The sequence below is a fragment of the Nesoenas mayeri genome, assembly GCF_963082525.1.
Source record: "Nesoenas mayeri genome assembly, chromosome: 5".
Classification (NCBI taxonomy): domain Eukaryota; kingdom Metazoa; phylum Chordata; class Aves; order Columbiformes; family Columbidae; genus Nesoenas; species Nesoenas mayeri.
Genome location: NC_137548.1, coordinates 41,314,080 through 41,327,503, shown reverse-complemented (window position 1 = coordinate 41,327,503; position 13,424 = coordinate 41,314,080). Strand labels below are relative to the sequence as shown.

Here is a 13,424-nt window from a genome sequence, read left to right as displayed (position 1 = left end):
AAAAGGTCAAACTGTCTTTTACTAAGGGGGTGACTGTATTGTCACTTTATGGCCAGTCACTTACATTGAAAGAATACGTTGCTGAAGGATTTACTTGCCACTGAACTGCTTTATGTGTAGACCTCCTGGAACAAATAGAGTTTACAGTGATGAGAAGCCAAAGCTGAGAAGTCAAGTAAACAAGCAGTCTCAAGTATTTCTGAAGATAGATGTAACATGTTTTTATTGTGTAGTTATTTTTGAAGACATTTTTGCTTCATATACAGTAAAAACAAAGAGGTTGTATTAATCTTTAGTTCTGCATTCTTTGGCTTAACTGTATTGTTTGGCCATATTTTACTATGCATGAATATGTAAATTATCAGTTTTCCTTTGCAGAAGGGTGCAGTTGCTTGTTGTTGTCACCAGGTGGCATAAGAAGCCACTGTTGCTGGCCTGGTGGTGTGGTAGGGAACTTCCGAACTGGTGGAAATAAGTGACAACTGACAGTTGCAGAAATAATGATTTATTTCCTGAGCTGGTAAATAGTAGTATTAAATTTAGTTTAAGGGTTTTCAAAGGTTTTCAGAGCTCTTCAGAGTAAGTACTCCTGGTTTGCCTTGAGTTGCAAGTAGAGTTTAGCTCTTTGTTGTATTCCTTACTGTGCAGGGTTGCATATTTGCAGTGGGAAGAGGGTTATTTAGCTGATTCCTGGATTTGTCCCTCATTTCTCTGGCTGGCTCTGTGGTAGAGAGTAGTGCCTAATGAGTTATTGTTTGGTTCAAGGCTATGGCTGAGGACTTGGGGGACCAAGATAAAGCCAAACAGATTCAAGATCAGCTTAATGAACTTGAAGAGAGAGCAGAGGCCCTGGATCGTCAACGAACAAAAAACATTTCTGCAATCAGGTAAGAAGCAGATATTGGGAATTTTCTTTCTTAAATAGTATCCATCAAAATATACAGAGAAGAGAAACTAATGCAGTAGTAAATTAACAGCAAGATTTTCTCTCTTCTTTCCTGTACAATATATTGATGAAATGTGTATCTTGATGGCTTTGTTAGTGTTGTGTGGGGATTGATAAGTGACAGTCACTCTCTTTTTCTTTTCCTCACCCCCATTTTTTTTTTTCTTTCTGCAGTTACATCAACCAGAGAAATAGAGAATGGAATATCGTTGAGTCTGAAAAGGCTCTTGTGGTAAATTTTGCTGAATTAATACTTCTGTACCAGTAGAGATGAAATGATGCAAAGGGGGAAAATTGCATGGTGAAATTATTCCATTTTTTTAATGATCTGCAAAATCTTTCATACAGGCACATTACATTATTTTAAAGCAGATTGCTTTATCCTTTTGATCACCTTGATTATCAGCAGAGTACTGACTGTAATAGTGACTTAGTGCATTTTGTACGGGAAAGAAATTGGAAAGGAGACTTCAGAGAATGAAATAGTAAAGGAAATACTTGATTCTCTGCAGTAACACTTCTATTAAGGAAAAGTTAAGCTTGTTAGCAAATGGTTAAGCCTTAACTCTCCTGAGAGTTGTGCACCTATTTTCTGTGTTCTGTTCAATAAGGACAGTTTTGCCTTGTGAGGCATAAGACTGTGGGTGTGTCAAAATCTTTTTATGTGTAATGCTGTTGCTGGTTTTCCTCTGGTCTCGATATTATATATAGCTGAATGCTTGCATGGACGGGGTGCTGTGGGAGGATTTCCAAGGGTACAAGTAGCTAACTCTGGAAAACCATCTGCTTTTTCTTCTTCAGGCTGAGAGTCACAGCATGAAAAACCAACAAATGGACCCCTTTACTAGGCGACAGTGCAAGCCCACAATAGTGTCTAATGTGAGTGTAACACTGAAGTTCACTTGGGGCAATTTGCAGAGAAACAGCAACCAATGTAATTCAAGAGTAGGAAGGAAGATGTTTGTATTCATCCCCAGCTGTGCCATTTGCTATTAGCACTCCAGGTGCCATGGTGAAATGTAGTTGAGTGAGATCCTGGTCTCACTATCCCAAGAGAAGGAAAAAGCAGTATTTTTTTTTAGTGCAAAGTGTGAAGGACATAAGCGATGTGGGTATGTACTGTGGTTTAGACCTCTGTAGTGAATTCTGCTATGTAGAATTGCTCAGATTTAGTTAGCTCTGGGAAGACAGTTTGCTTTAGATACGAGTTTCAGTTCTATTTAGTTGCAACTTTCCTGAAAGATCTCTGGAAGGGGAGAGGAGACCAGATATTCTGGGCTTGTGATGGATAGTTTAACGCAAACTTCCCGTGATACTGTGGCAAAAGCTGCTACTGCCGTACCTAGCTGTATAAATGATGATAGCAAGGTGATCAGCTCCTACTTTTAGGCAATCTGGCTTGTTCTAGAGTAGTATATAGTTCTGGTATCTAAAAAAACCTTGTCAGGTTGGCTCTAATCCATCTCCACAAACTGGCAAGGATATACAAAAGGAACTTTATTGCAGGGCTTGAATTAAATAATTATTTCTGACATAATTCTTTATTAGAAAATAATCATAACTGAGTGGCTTTATTATGGTAAACAGCTATGATGTAAAGAAAATAGTCTCCTAAAGATTTTTTTTTTCTCTAGTAGAGTGTTTCAGCCAGTACTGTAAGCTGAAAGCAAATACATCTAACAGTAGTGTTAAGACTGGTCATGGGAGCAAACCATATAATCAAGAAACATATTTCTCATTTTCTCAGAGAAAGACTTTCTGAAGGATAACTTTTAGTCTGTAACTTTCAGGTGCATTACACAGGTATCAGGATGATTTCAGTTGTCTCTGAGATACTGAAGACTGGGATAACCAATATACAGCTTCTTCTGGTTTTAGATTCATGGATATGAGGACTGCTTTAACAAAACGGCAGTATAGTTATTACTAATTTAAATACAGTATGTGTGTGTATTTTATTTATTTATTTACTTACTTACTTATTTCTCCTCTGCAGTCCAGAGATCCTGCTGTCCAAGCTGCCATCCTTGCCCAGCTAAATGCAAAATACGGGTCTGGTGTATTACCAGATGCTCCAAAGGACATGAGCAAGGCAAGTTTCCATTTCTGTCTCTGTTATGTTCCTCCCATTGTTCACTGTCTTGCTCTAGAAGCTTATGACTAATAGTAGAAGTGCCTACTTCAGTTAAAGAAATAGGTATCCTGTCGAGCATTATTGTAGAAAAAAACAGTTCTTTTTCTTGGGGAAATAAAATTAAGTTTCTCTGGCAGTATGAAAACTAAATTAAGTATGTTTGTGACAGAAGTGAGGAAAAAGCATTTTTATCTGTGTTTATCTGGACAGATAAAGATTGGAGACTTACCTGTAGTTTTTATTTCAGGGTCAAGGGAAGGATAAAGATGTGAACTCTAAATCAGCCAGTGACCTCTCAGAAGATCTTTTCAAAGTGCATGACTTTGATGTAAAAATTGATCTTCAGGTACCAAGTTCAGGTAGGTGTTCCAGCTGAGTTTGGGAATGTGATTGTCCAGCTCATTATGGCACAGCTCACTTCTTCCAGAGTAGTTCTTTCAAAAGCATTGGTGGGCTTTTGAAAATGGGAGCAAGGAGTTCCTGTTTGTAGTTTTCTTAAGCAACGTGAGTATACTTATTGGCAGAAACCTGGATTAACGAACAGAGTCAAAATTACACGTTTTATCTATGAAGATAAGCTACCAGATACTGCCTGTGTTAACTGAAGTCCTAACCTGGTGTATACTGGAGAAGCTAAATGTGATTTTGTGGTGAAGTCAGTAAAAGCAACAAGTGAAAATCTGTAGTTTTCGTGTATTTCAGTCCTCACTCTTTTCTTATCCCCAACAGAATCTAAGGCACTGGCCATCACCTCCAAGGCTCCACCAGCAAAAGATGGTGCCCCTCGGCGATCACTGAACTTGGAGGACTACAAAAAGAGGCGGGGGCTTATTTGAGCGTACCCACTCTGCTGCTTCTGATCCTGCATGCTCCATGATGATGTCCTACCTTTTCTTCCTCCCTTTTCAGTTCTCCCTTCTGGGTTGGAGCAGCAGTGGAGCTGGGAAGAGACTCTAAAACTGCCAGTCATCTGTAACATAAACCATTCAACTATTTACTGTATAGACCTCCCTTCTTGCCCTTTCTTCCTGCCCCTCTCACAAATGTGGATCTGTGCTATTTGGGGTTTTCCCATTTCTTTTAGTTTGAGTTTTGTTTTTATTTTGTTGATGCAGCTCGTTGGTCCACTCTGTGTTCAGTATTAGCCTGAGGTCTGGATTTCCATAGGAACCTCTTGGTGGTTGCAGAATCAGCACTTGGTGATCTCCCCTTACACACCACCACAGGCACAGTGATTGGCACAAGACCTTTGTGGCTGGAAGGTCATCTGCACTTTCTTCCTCCTCTTCTTCCTCCTTCATCCTAGCTTTGGAGAAGGGAATCTTCAAAAACTGGCTTAGGTTCAAAGTGTAAATTTTTTTGGGAGGGTTGTGTGACTTTTTTTCAGGTGTTTTTTATCATTTTTAAGCTGCAGTACTATTTGTATCCGTCTGTCACAGTTCTTTACGGCTGTTATGAATTTCTACCAGCTGTACTTGAGCATCTGAAATTGCAAGAAAGAAACTCATTAAATGTGATTCTTCTTACTAAAACGGCTTGGCTGATATAGCTGTTTAACTTCATGTTCCATTTTTACTTACTCTTAACTGATGAGAGAGAGGTACACAGCTCTTGATGTGAGATTTGTCATCTGTGGCACATCCGGAGTCTCCAGCTGTCACTGGGTGGAATAGCTTTTTCTGGAATGGCCTTGGGCTGCTCATTGGTTGGGCTTTGATTTCTTCTCCAAGCCTCCACTATTATATGTTTAAGTCATCATGTCCTCATTGGGCTCCAGCTCACTTCATTTCTTGCTTTGTGAACCATTTAAACAGGGCTTCTATAAAGATTTTTTTAAAAAAAATCACTTTGTGTGGAAGGGGAAGGACACAGTAAGGACATAGTAGAAAGGTCACTGGGTGATGTACAAGAGATGGCTGATGCACATTTTTCATATATAAGCTGGTACAAGCAGAGTGCAAAACTAGCACGAGAATTGTTTGGCTTTATGGAATATTTGACTGGACACAAGTTGACGGCTAAATTATCACTCAGGTGTTAAAAAAATAATCAAAGTGTAAATATAAGCGACATTAAACAAAGAACTTTTCCAAACAAGATACAACTGAACATATGGAGCTAAGAACTAAATTAAGAGAATTGGAAGTCTGAAAGGTTAGAGGCCCTCATTCAGGTAAGCGTGCAAGCACGTGTGTGTTCCTATTCAGGCCAGTACGTACATAATAACTTAAGCACTGAACTGGATAGGAATGTTTCTGGGGGACCCTGAAGGGGGAAAATGCTGATGCTCTTCTTGTGTCAGAGCATTACTGTTTTTCTGAAATCATACACTGGTTACGTTTAAACCTGTGCTTGATATGGTCTTGTTGGATTCTTAATGAAACTTTAATCTAGTTCTTATTTAACTTTCTCTTCCTTTTTTAACAGTAGCTTTAAAGAAACATCATGTAATTGTGTGCAGATTGATACTATGAACTGTGTATAAAAAAAAAAATCGACCTATGAAGCAGCTCTTAATTATCATGTAAACAAATAATTAGGAATCTTTGATACTTATTTACGGAAGAGCCCATAGTTCTAGGACACGTGTAGGTTATTCTGTAAATATATAATCATTGACTGCTTTATTTGATGGCCTATTTTACCAGCTACTCTGGAGTTGAAGTAGGCTCTCACATCTATGTACTTCTAACTTTTTAAGGGCGGCTTTGTGGAATCCACCATGATAACTTCATAGGAGACATCGTGATTCACTGTGTAGATATGCATTTGATATGATTTTGGTTTTTTTCAACAGCTTCATTGATGTTACAGATTTGTAATAAAAAAATTAAACTTATTTTGCAATAGCCAGTTTTCAAAATAATTACTCTCCAATGCTTTACAGAAATAATAGCAAAAATCAAGCAATTCAGGATCTGATTTTTCCACAGAAATGCCTCAGAGCTCTGAGGCTCAGTGACAAGTGGTTTCTAAAGGTAAAGTTAACTCAAATTCAGTATTTTTAATATGCTTGCCCTTAATGTATTGGGTTTAGGTAACTTCTACATTTGGTAACACAAGAATAGTCTGTTGTACAGCCAAAACTTTGACAAGACCCGTACAGTGTTGCCAGTAACTTTTAGTGGAGATAACCAAAAGAGAGGAAATGCAGTGAGCTTAGAATGCAGATCCGAATGATGGACTATGCCATAGTTATCTGCAACTATGAAACTGCCACTTACCCTCTCAAAGTCTCTGGATTCTGCTGAAATACTGTTTTTTAAGAGAGGCAACAATCAGTAAATTACCATGCAGACCTCTTATATTGAGAATAGTACATCAAGAAAGTACTCTTGAATAGTTACAGAACTGTGTATGAAAGCTGTAATCTTTTTTCCTTTAAGTGCATGTAAAGGTGAGTGACTACACCTCCCACTTGTCAGAGAGGGGGAGACTTGTTTGCTTTGTTCCATTGGTGTCCTAGCATAGTTCATCACAATTGTACAGCCTTCTATAAATAAACTTGGTTTGTTGGTTTAATAAGGTTGATTGTTTATCCCTTGATCTGAGGTGCTAAGGGCTTCCTGTCTGGAATTCTCTTTTCTGAAATTGACACTTCATTTATCAGTCTGGATGATTTCATTTTAAATGCTAATACTGTAAAATAATTAATGAAAAGTAAGCCCTCTCTTTTGCAAGAGCAGCTGTTGACTTATGATCAATCTCTAACAACTGGAGTTACTCCTTACCACTGTCTCTATAGATTTATCACTGAACAGGCCAGAAGATTCAGCCTGTTATGCTGCAGAGTGAAGGGCTGTAACTGAGATTTGATTAGCAAAGTGTTCCTTTGGTGCACTCTGAACAGGAAAATATGTTTTGAGTTTTCCACTTCCTTATGATCCTTTATCAATGCATATGTTTTTAAGCTGCTGTGCCAGGTCACATATTTTCAAAGAATCTTTAGGACAAAGGGTCTTGAGGATGGGTTACCATTTTTTCCTTTGGTTCGCTATCCTTCCCAAAGCCAACTAAAAACTGTTATGTCTCAAAGGAAAAGGAATAAAAACCAGCTGTGAAGAAGGTGCTTCACAGCTACTTCTTTCCTAGCAGATGTGGAAACAGAATGTGAGACTGGAAATGAGGAGTCTGCACAAATGCTTCACAATACTGGGCAATTAAAAGGCACATGGATGTCATCTCAAATTTGGGTTTGGGCAGCTTTGTTTTTTCCCCCCATCTTAGCTAGAAGATAATTAAGCTTCCCCAGACCACTCTAAGTTTTTAATTTGGCAGTTCTTAATTGTGAGGAAAAAATGCTGTAAATTCGCTAGTTAAACTACTGATACATATACAGTCTTACTAACTCCAGCACAGTAACTTACTCTTTTAGAGGGAGATACTTAAGTAGCTAAATAAATGAGTGAATTTTCTTTTTTTATTTTTAGCTGGGATGGTTAAGCATTCACTGGTTCTACCTTACCACCACCATCAAACACTTGAGATTTTAGCCCCCCATATTCAGCAGCTGAAGGAATATTGTATGAGCTATTTCTTTAGTCTCATACCATGTGGAGTTATCTGGGTAAAAAAAAAAAAAGGGCAAGCTATGTTTTTCCTGCCTTATCAGTTGGACTGCAGAGTAGCAAACATGAAGAGACTTGTGGTAACATCTTAAAACTTTTCCAGCTGTTTGGAAAGCCAGCCATTAAATATTTGCTTGGGGTTCTTTATGCCTTGACATCTATCTAGATGCTAAAGGCTCCTTTGGCCCAGCTGTGTCAGGCCGTGACAAGTAGGTCTCCCTCCTGTGCCAGCCTTTGCACACTTTGACTATTTTTCTTTAGTGTTTCTCCTTTCAGCTGAGAAGCAGCAGTACCCAGTTGAAAGTATGAGCGGTTAAAGAAGGAGTTTCCCTAGAATAGCTAATAAATTGCAATTACCTATGAACAACATAAGGCAGGGTGAGTACTGCTAGTACTTATGATGGTATTTCTGGCATTTTGTGTTAGACCACATGTGGAATACTGTGTTCGGCTTTTGGGTTCCCCAATTCAAGGCAGATTTCAACCACCCTGAGCAAATTTAGTGGAGGCCACTGAAATGCTCAGGGGCTGGGGCTTGTTCAGCTGGGAGAAGGTGATGGTGTAGCACCATAATACCATTTGCTGTTGTTGGTAGCAAGGCCATGAGCTTAGTACTGCATCTGCAAGGCTTCAGGTATGAGGTGTACCAGGCTTCCTTTTCTGGATTTTTCTTGACCTGCCTGTACCCTTAGTTTACTTAGCTACAACAAGGGTTTCTCTAACTGGCCAGATGTCTGTGGTTGATTTGTTTTACTTCTGTTTATCTCTGTGTGGTGCAACCATAGCTTTACACATGTAAGAGCAACAAGCAACTGTTTTATGTAGAATGAGATATTCATGACCAAAACAATGTCATGGTGGAGAGAAAGGCAGGCATGATATGACAACAGAGACCTTTAGAAGTGGAAACAACGGATGTAACATAGAGAAGTACATATGGATGATGGGACTGGAGACCCTATAATCATATATTGGTGAGTGGTTGCTCACCAGTGGTCAAGTATGTATGTGGTGGTGGGGGAGGATGTTTGTTTTTTATTTGGTTGGGGTTTTGTTGTTACTTTTTTTTTTTAAAAAAAAAAAAAAGGCAGAACCAGAATTGAGCAAAACTCTGTTGTTGACCAATGAGAAAAGAGAAAGATGCAAAAGCATGTTAGCTAACATAAAAAGAACCATAAGATGAGGAAGCGCAAGCAGCAGCATATTATTCCCAACAAAGGACTCCAGATGCTGACAGCTTTGCATTATCCTTTCCAGCAGTCTGGAGCTATTGACCTTGAGACCCAGAGGAGCAACAGAAGGGTGAAAATAACCCTTAGGAAAGGGATAGAAATGGAGAAATGTGTGTTATGATTTTAACTGTATTACTGCAACTACTTCTGTATACAAGTTCTCTAACCGCATTATTAGTCTTTCTTTTCCTGTAATAATTAGATATAGCTTAACCTAATTCAAGGATTGCTATTACATTTTCCATATGCTAACAATAAATTCTTAGCTTTACTTTTATGTTATGCTTCCTCTTTGCCTATAATCAATATCTTCAGTGTAGCAGAAGAGGCAACTTCAGGAGGAGCCAATAGCAGCCATCCAGTAAATGTGGAGAAGTTGTCAGGAAAGCAGTCTGCTTTTTGTAGTTGTGTGTGGTGGGAGGATGAGACACAACAGCATAATTGCAAACTAGAGGTTCCGATTAAGGGTGGTGAAATTCCTCTGAGGCCAGCGAATCTGTGGAACAGGCTGCCTAGAGGTTGTGCTGCTTGTCCTTGCGAGGTTTTCAGCCTTCAGCAATGCAGCCTCGCAGCTGACCTTGCTGGCTCAGGAGGTTAATCTTTGGCACCTCCTGAGGTCCCTTTCGATCTAAATTATTCTATGAACCTATTTACAGTAAATTCTAAATGAAACCCAAGTTTACTTTGCTGTAACTTGACTGCTTCATAGTCAAGCTTTTTGAAGACAACAAATAGGAGTTACCCAGGCTGCCAAACACAGCACTTAGCTATTTGCAAATGAGGATTATAGGCTTTTGATTTAGTTACAGTCTGTCTTCTTTAAATATACAGGCCATTAATTTATATTTCTTTTTAATTTATATCTTTGAATTGAATGGAAAATGTAAAGACTAGTTCTGTCACCATAGCCCACTGCTGGGGGGAGAGTGGCTCTCCTTCTGAGGAAGAACCTGGAATTTAACAACTTGTCCTTCTGAAATTCTCAGCATCCTGCGTCGCAGTAGTCTCTTGGTGACAAAGTGTATTTTCTGTAGAGCAAATAACTAATCTGAGTGTGATTAGGTTGAGTAGAACATATTAGGGATAGGATGTATTCTTTATCATTGACTTTGCACTTGATATTCAGTATTGAAACATGAAAGGAATTATTTGAAATGGAAAAAGGACTGTTTTCTCTTTAGAAGTGCTCACACTTAGTGTCAAAAAGTGAGCTGAATGCTTTAAGAGACTTAATACCTTCATGTAGTATCAAGTAAGACAGTGAAATTTCCTTTCTTAAAGAGTAATAGTTATGGAGACGTTTTCTTTGTTGCTTTTGGTGGGGTTTCTTGGTTGGTTGGTTTTTCCTCCCTCTCAAGATGAAAAAAAAAAGTTGACTGACTTTTCTTATATCCTGACAATAGCTGGTGTCTTTCTAACTCCTGAAAGCTAGCTGCAGACTGTCTGCTCCACTAAACCTATTTATTTGCCATTCTGAGCTTCTGTTTTTCCACACATTTGTGAGAACAGAAGAAACACTGAGCCCTAATGAGGGTGGGAAAGAGTGGTCATAGTCTGGAAGACACTGAGAACCTCTGGTCTCTGAGAATGAACACTGTACAATCTTCAAGGCATAATACATGCTGCTTTCTGCTAGCAAGCCTTCTACCTGTGCCAAATCGGGTGCCTGGTTTGGGTGAACCATGTTATTTTCACCCATGTTGTAGAAAAACATCAGGCAGTAAATAGTTTTCTGAAATTACTTTTAAGGAACACTAGATTTTTGATATAGGTTGATTGGGGAATCAGAGGCTACTCATACAAACACTTGCAAGCAACATCTCTGACTTAATTGCATGTGCATAAATTATCATGGGTCCTGCACAAGTTTGTTTGGTTTTAGTAAATATATAAAATTTTGCTATACGTGAGCTATGCTTTTGAATACAGTTCTGGAGAAATTACAGTAGGTCAGTGCAGAAACCTATGACCTCAAAAAAGGGGAAGGGGTAGAAAGCCATTGGAAAAAGAACTTCATGAAAGTCTCAGTCCTAAATCTCACGTTAATTCTCAAGTAAAATATATTATATTTCCTCAGTCTTCAGGTTTTTGGTTTGTTAGTAAACCTCTGTCAGCTTGTTCCGCAGAAAATACAAGGGTGGATTGGGTAATAAATTACACTGCAGGTGATTAACTGTCAAGTTATTCAAGCCTATTTTAGATAAGATTCATAAATACAGCTTAATGCTAAATAATGTACATGGAAGCAAAGAATACAGGTTGTTTTCTGTCGTGAGTTTATATACATGCAATGACCAAAATACATGAAGTCTTTTGGGAGTTTGGACTTGTGATTCAGGGGGTTGGAGGAAGGGGCGGCGCTGGTTAGAAGTGGGGAGTGAGCTGCCTTTGTCAGCAGCAGGAACAAGATCACCGCGATGTTTATCACTGCGCCTGCTGCAGGAAAGAAGCTCAAAACATCTTCTCTTTAAGCGCAGGGCGGGGGAAATCTCAAGAGCTGTAAAACATGCTGCTAAATCAAACAGATACAATTTTATTTGAAATCCGTGATGAGTGTGACCTTGTCCTTTATGAAGGACAATTCTCAAATTGTTTGCTCTCCATGGTGACTATCGTCAAACCTGCAATTGGGGCTCAGGAGTATTTGCCTTGAGTGCAACAGCCCAAACAGTGGCTACTTCATCCCTCCCTGTAGTCCTTTCTGGTGGTGTGTTTGCCAACACCTAACTCGCTTCCATTTTTTTTTTTTTTTAAGGTGAAATTGCTGTGTAAAAGATCAGCTCCTGAAATCAGATGTGTGGCTATGAGTTTTTAGGTGAGGAAGCCGCCTGAATGCCAGTGGCTCAGCAACCGATGTGTGGACATTTTCTGAGGTGGCAGTTCTAGTGCACCTTCTGCTGCTTACCTATACCTGCAATTTCTCATCTTACTCAAGCAACAACTGAATCTTTTAATGGTGACAGAACAAAATTTTTGCATGTATCCCAATGTGTTGTAGAAGATTACTATGAAAAAGCGCATCTTCTCCCAAGAGTGGCCCTAACGCCAGTGGTTTTCCTGGCTGCAGTTATTAACAGCACAAACCCAAGTTCAACAGTTGGTTTGATACTGTATGCTTCTTTGATTTGGGGGGAAAAAAATGACCGATGTGACTAGAAAAGCAGATTGTACACAGCATAAACACCAAAAAGGACAAAGGCAAATTTTTGTTTCATACTTTGCTCTTGAAGACTTACCAGTCATGAAAATGTGAGAGCAGCTATTCTTCGAGTAATGAAGCTCTCACCTCAGAAGTAGTGTAACAGAGTAGGGAGCCAAGCTGCTTTTCCACTATTAAGGTAAACTTGAAATGCTATCTTCCTCTGAAAAAATCTAGATGAATTTCAGATACAAAGCAGCCATTTTCAATTTTGAATCAGGATTATTTGGTTGTTAACTGATTGGTTTTTTTCATTTCCATTGCAAACTTCCACAGTATTTTCCCAAATTATCAAAGACAGGATGTTGAAGATAGTAATGTATGATGGCAAAATCTGAAATTAAAAGTAAGCTGAGAACAATTTTAGCATTTTGTAACATTTTTAGCTCTGCTCCTAGTAAAGGATCTACTGTGAAGAGTTCAGCCATTTAGCTTAGCAAGCAAAGTCTGGGAGTGGAAATGAACTACTGTAACTGTGTGGGATATATGGTCTTCAACAAAAACTTTCATCCTAAGCTAAAATCCCTTTATGGCTTAGCACGGAAGAGTTCTTAATATTACAGAATGCTGGGTTTCCTGTCATTGAGCGGCCTGTTTTAAGACGCACAATCTATTCACAGCGGCTAGTGCTCTTCCAGAGGTAGATAAGAGTACTGAGGAGGGGGAAATTATGTTAATAAATTGTATCTTGAAACACTTTAGGAATGAATGTCCAGAAGCCAGAAAACATACAATCCCAAATGTTATGTAAGGGTGCAGTGGATGGGAAGACTCTGGGGGGGGCACTGGGAATTGGACAGAATCCTCATGAAGAATATTTTAACTTGCAGGTGACCTGAATTGCAAAGTCACAGGGCAGGACTGTTCCCATGGTGATTATTTTGTCTTATTTACTGAAAGCTAAGACTGAGGCCTTTGTAGACTGGCAAACACTAATGTTTTGAATGCTGGGCAGAGACAGCCTGGTTAATTGCTCTGGTCTTTTTCTCTTCACGAAGTGATGCATAATGGCATCCACTGTAATCCACCATAAAGTGAGTCACCACTCATGACAAGTTTTTTGATACCTGCTTACTAGCCATAAGTCATGATTATAACGTTAGAGACCATTTAAATTCTGAAGGCTGCTTGCTGCCTCTTTGTTTTCCTGTGTTCCTGCTCATTAACTTCCACCTTGAAGTAAATTTATTTAATCACAGCTTGCATATTTATATGGTCTACGCGTTCCCTTTGCTGAAGTCCCTTTTGAAAAGGATCAGTGGTGCTATAATAACTTATGTTGGAGGTGGAAACCAGGTCCTTCCCATTCGTTCATAAAAGGTTTTAAGATATCCCATTTTCCAGG

General features: G+C 39.0%; 1 protein-coding gene across 1 annotated transcript in view; it reads left to right on the top strand.

Annotated features, from left to right (window-relative positions):
- RTF1 (RTF1 homolog, Paf1/RNA polymerase II complex component) overlaps positions 1–6,989 on the top strand; it is a 31,450-nt gene extending 24,461 nt beyond the window's left edge. The window contains exons 13-18 of the mRNA XM_080344710.1: positions 766–887; positions 1,121–1,178; positions 1,748–1,825; positions 2,943–3,038; positions 3,328–3,439; positions 3,810–6,989. Coding sequence (XP_080200836.1) covers positions 766–887; positions 1,121–1,178; positions 1,748–1,825; positions 2,943–3,038; positions 3,328–3,439; positions 3,810–3,916 — 573 coding nt within the window. The 3' untranslated portion in view covers positions 3,917–6,989. The remainder of the gene's footprint in view (positions 1–765; positions 888–1,120; positions 1,179–1,747; positions 1,826–2,942; positions 3,039–3,327; positions 3,440–3,809) is intronic.
- The last annotated feature ends 6,435 nt before the right edge of the window (positions 6,990–13,424 follow it).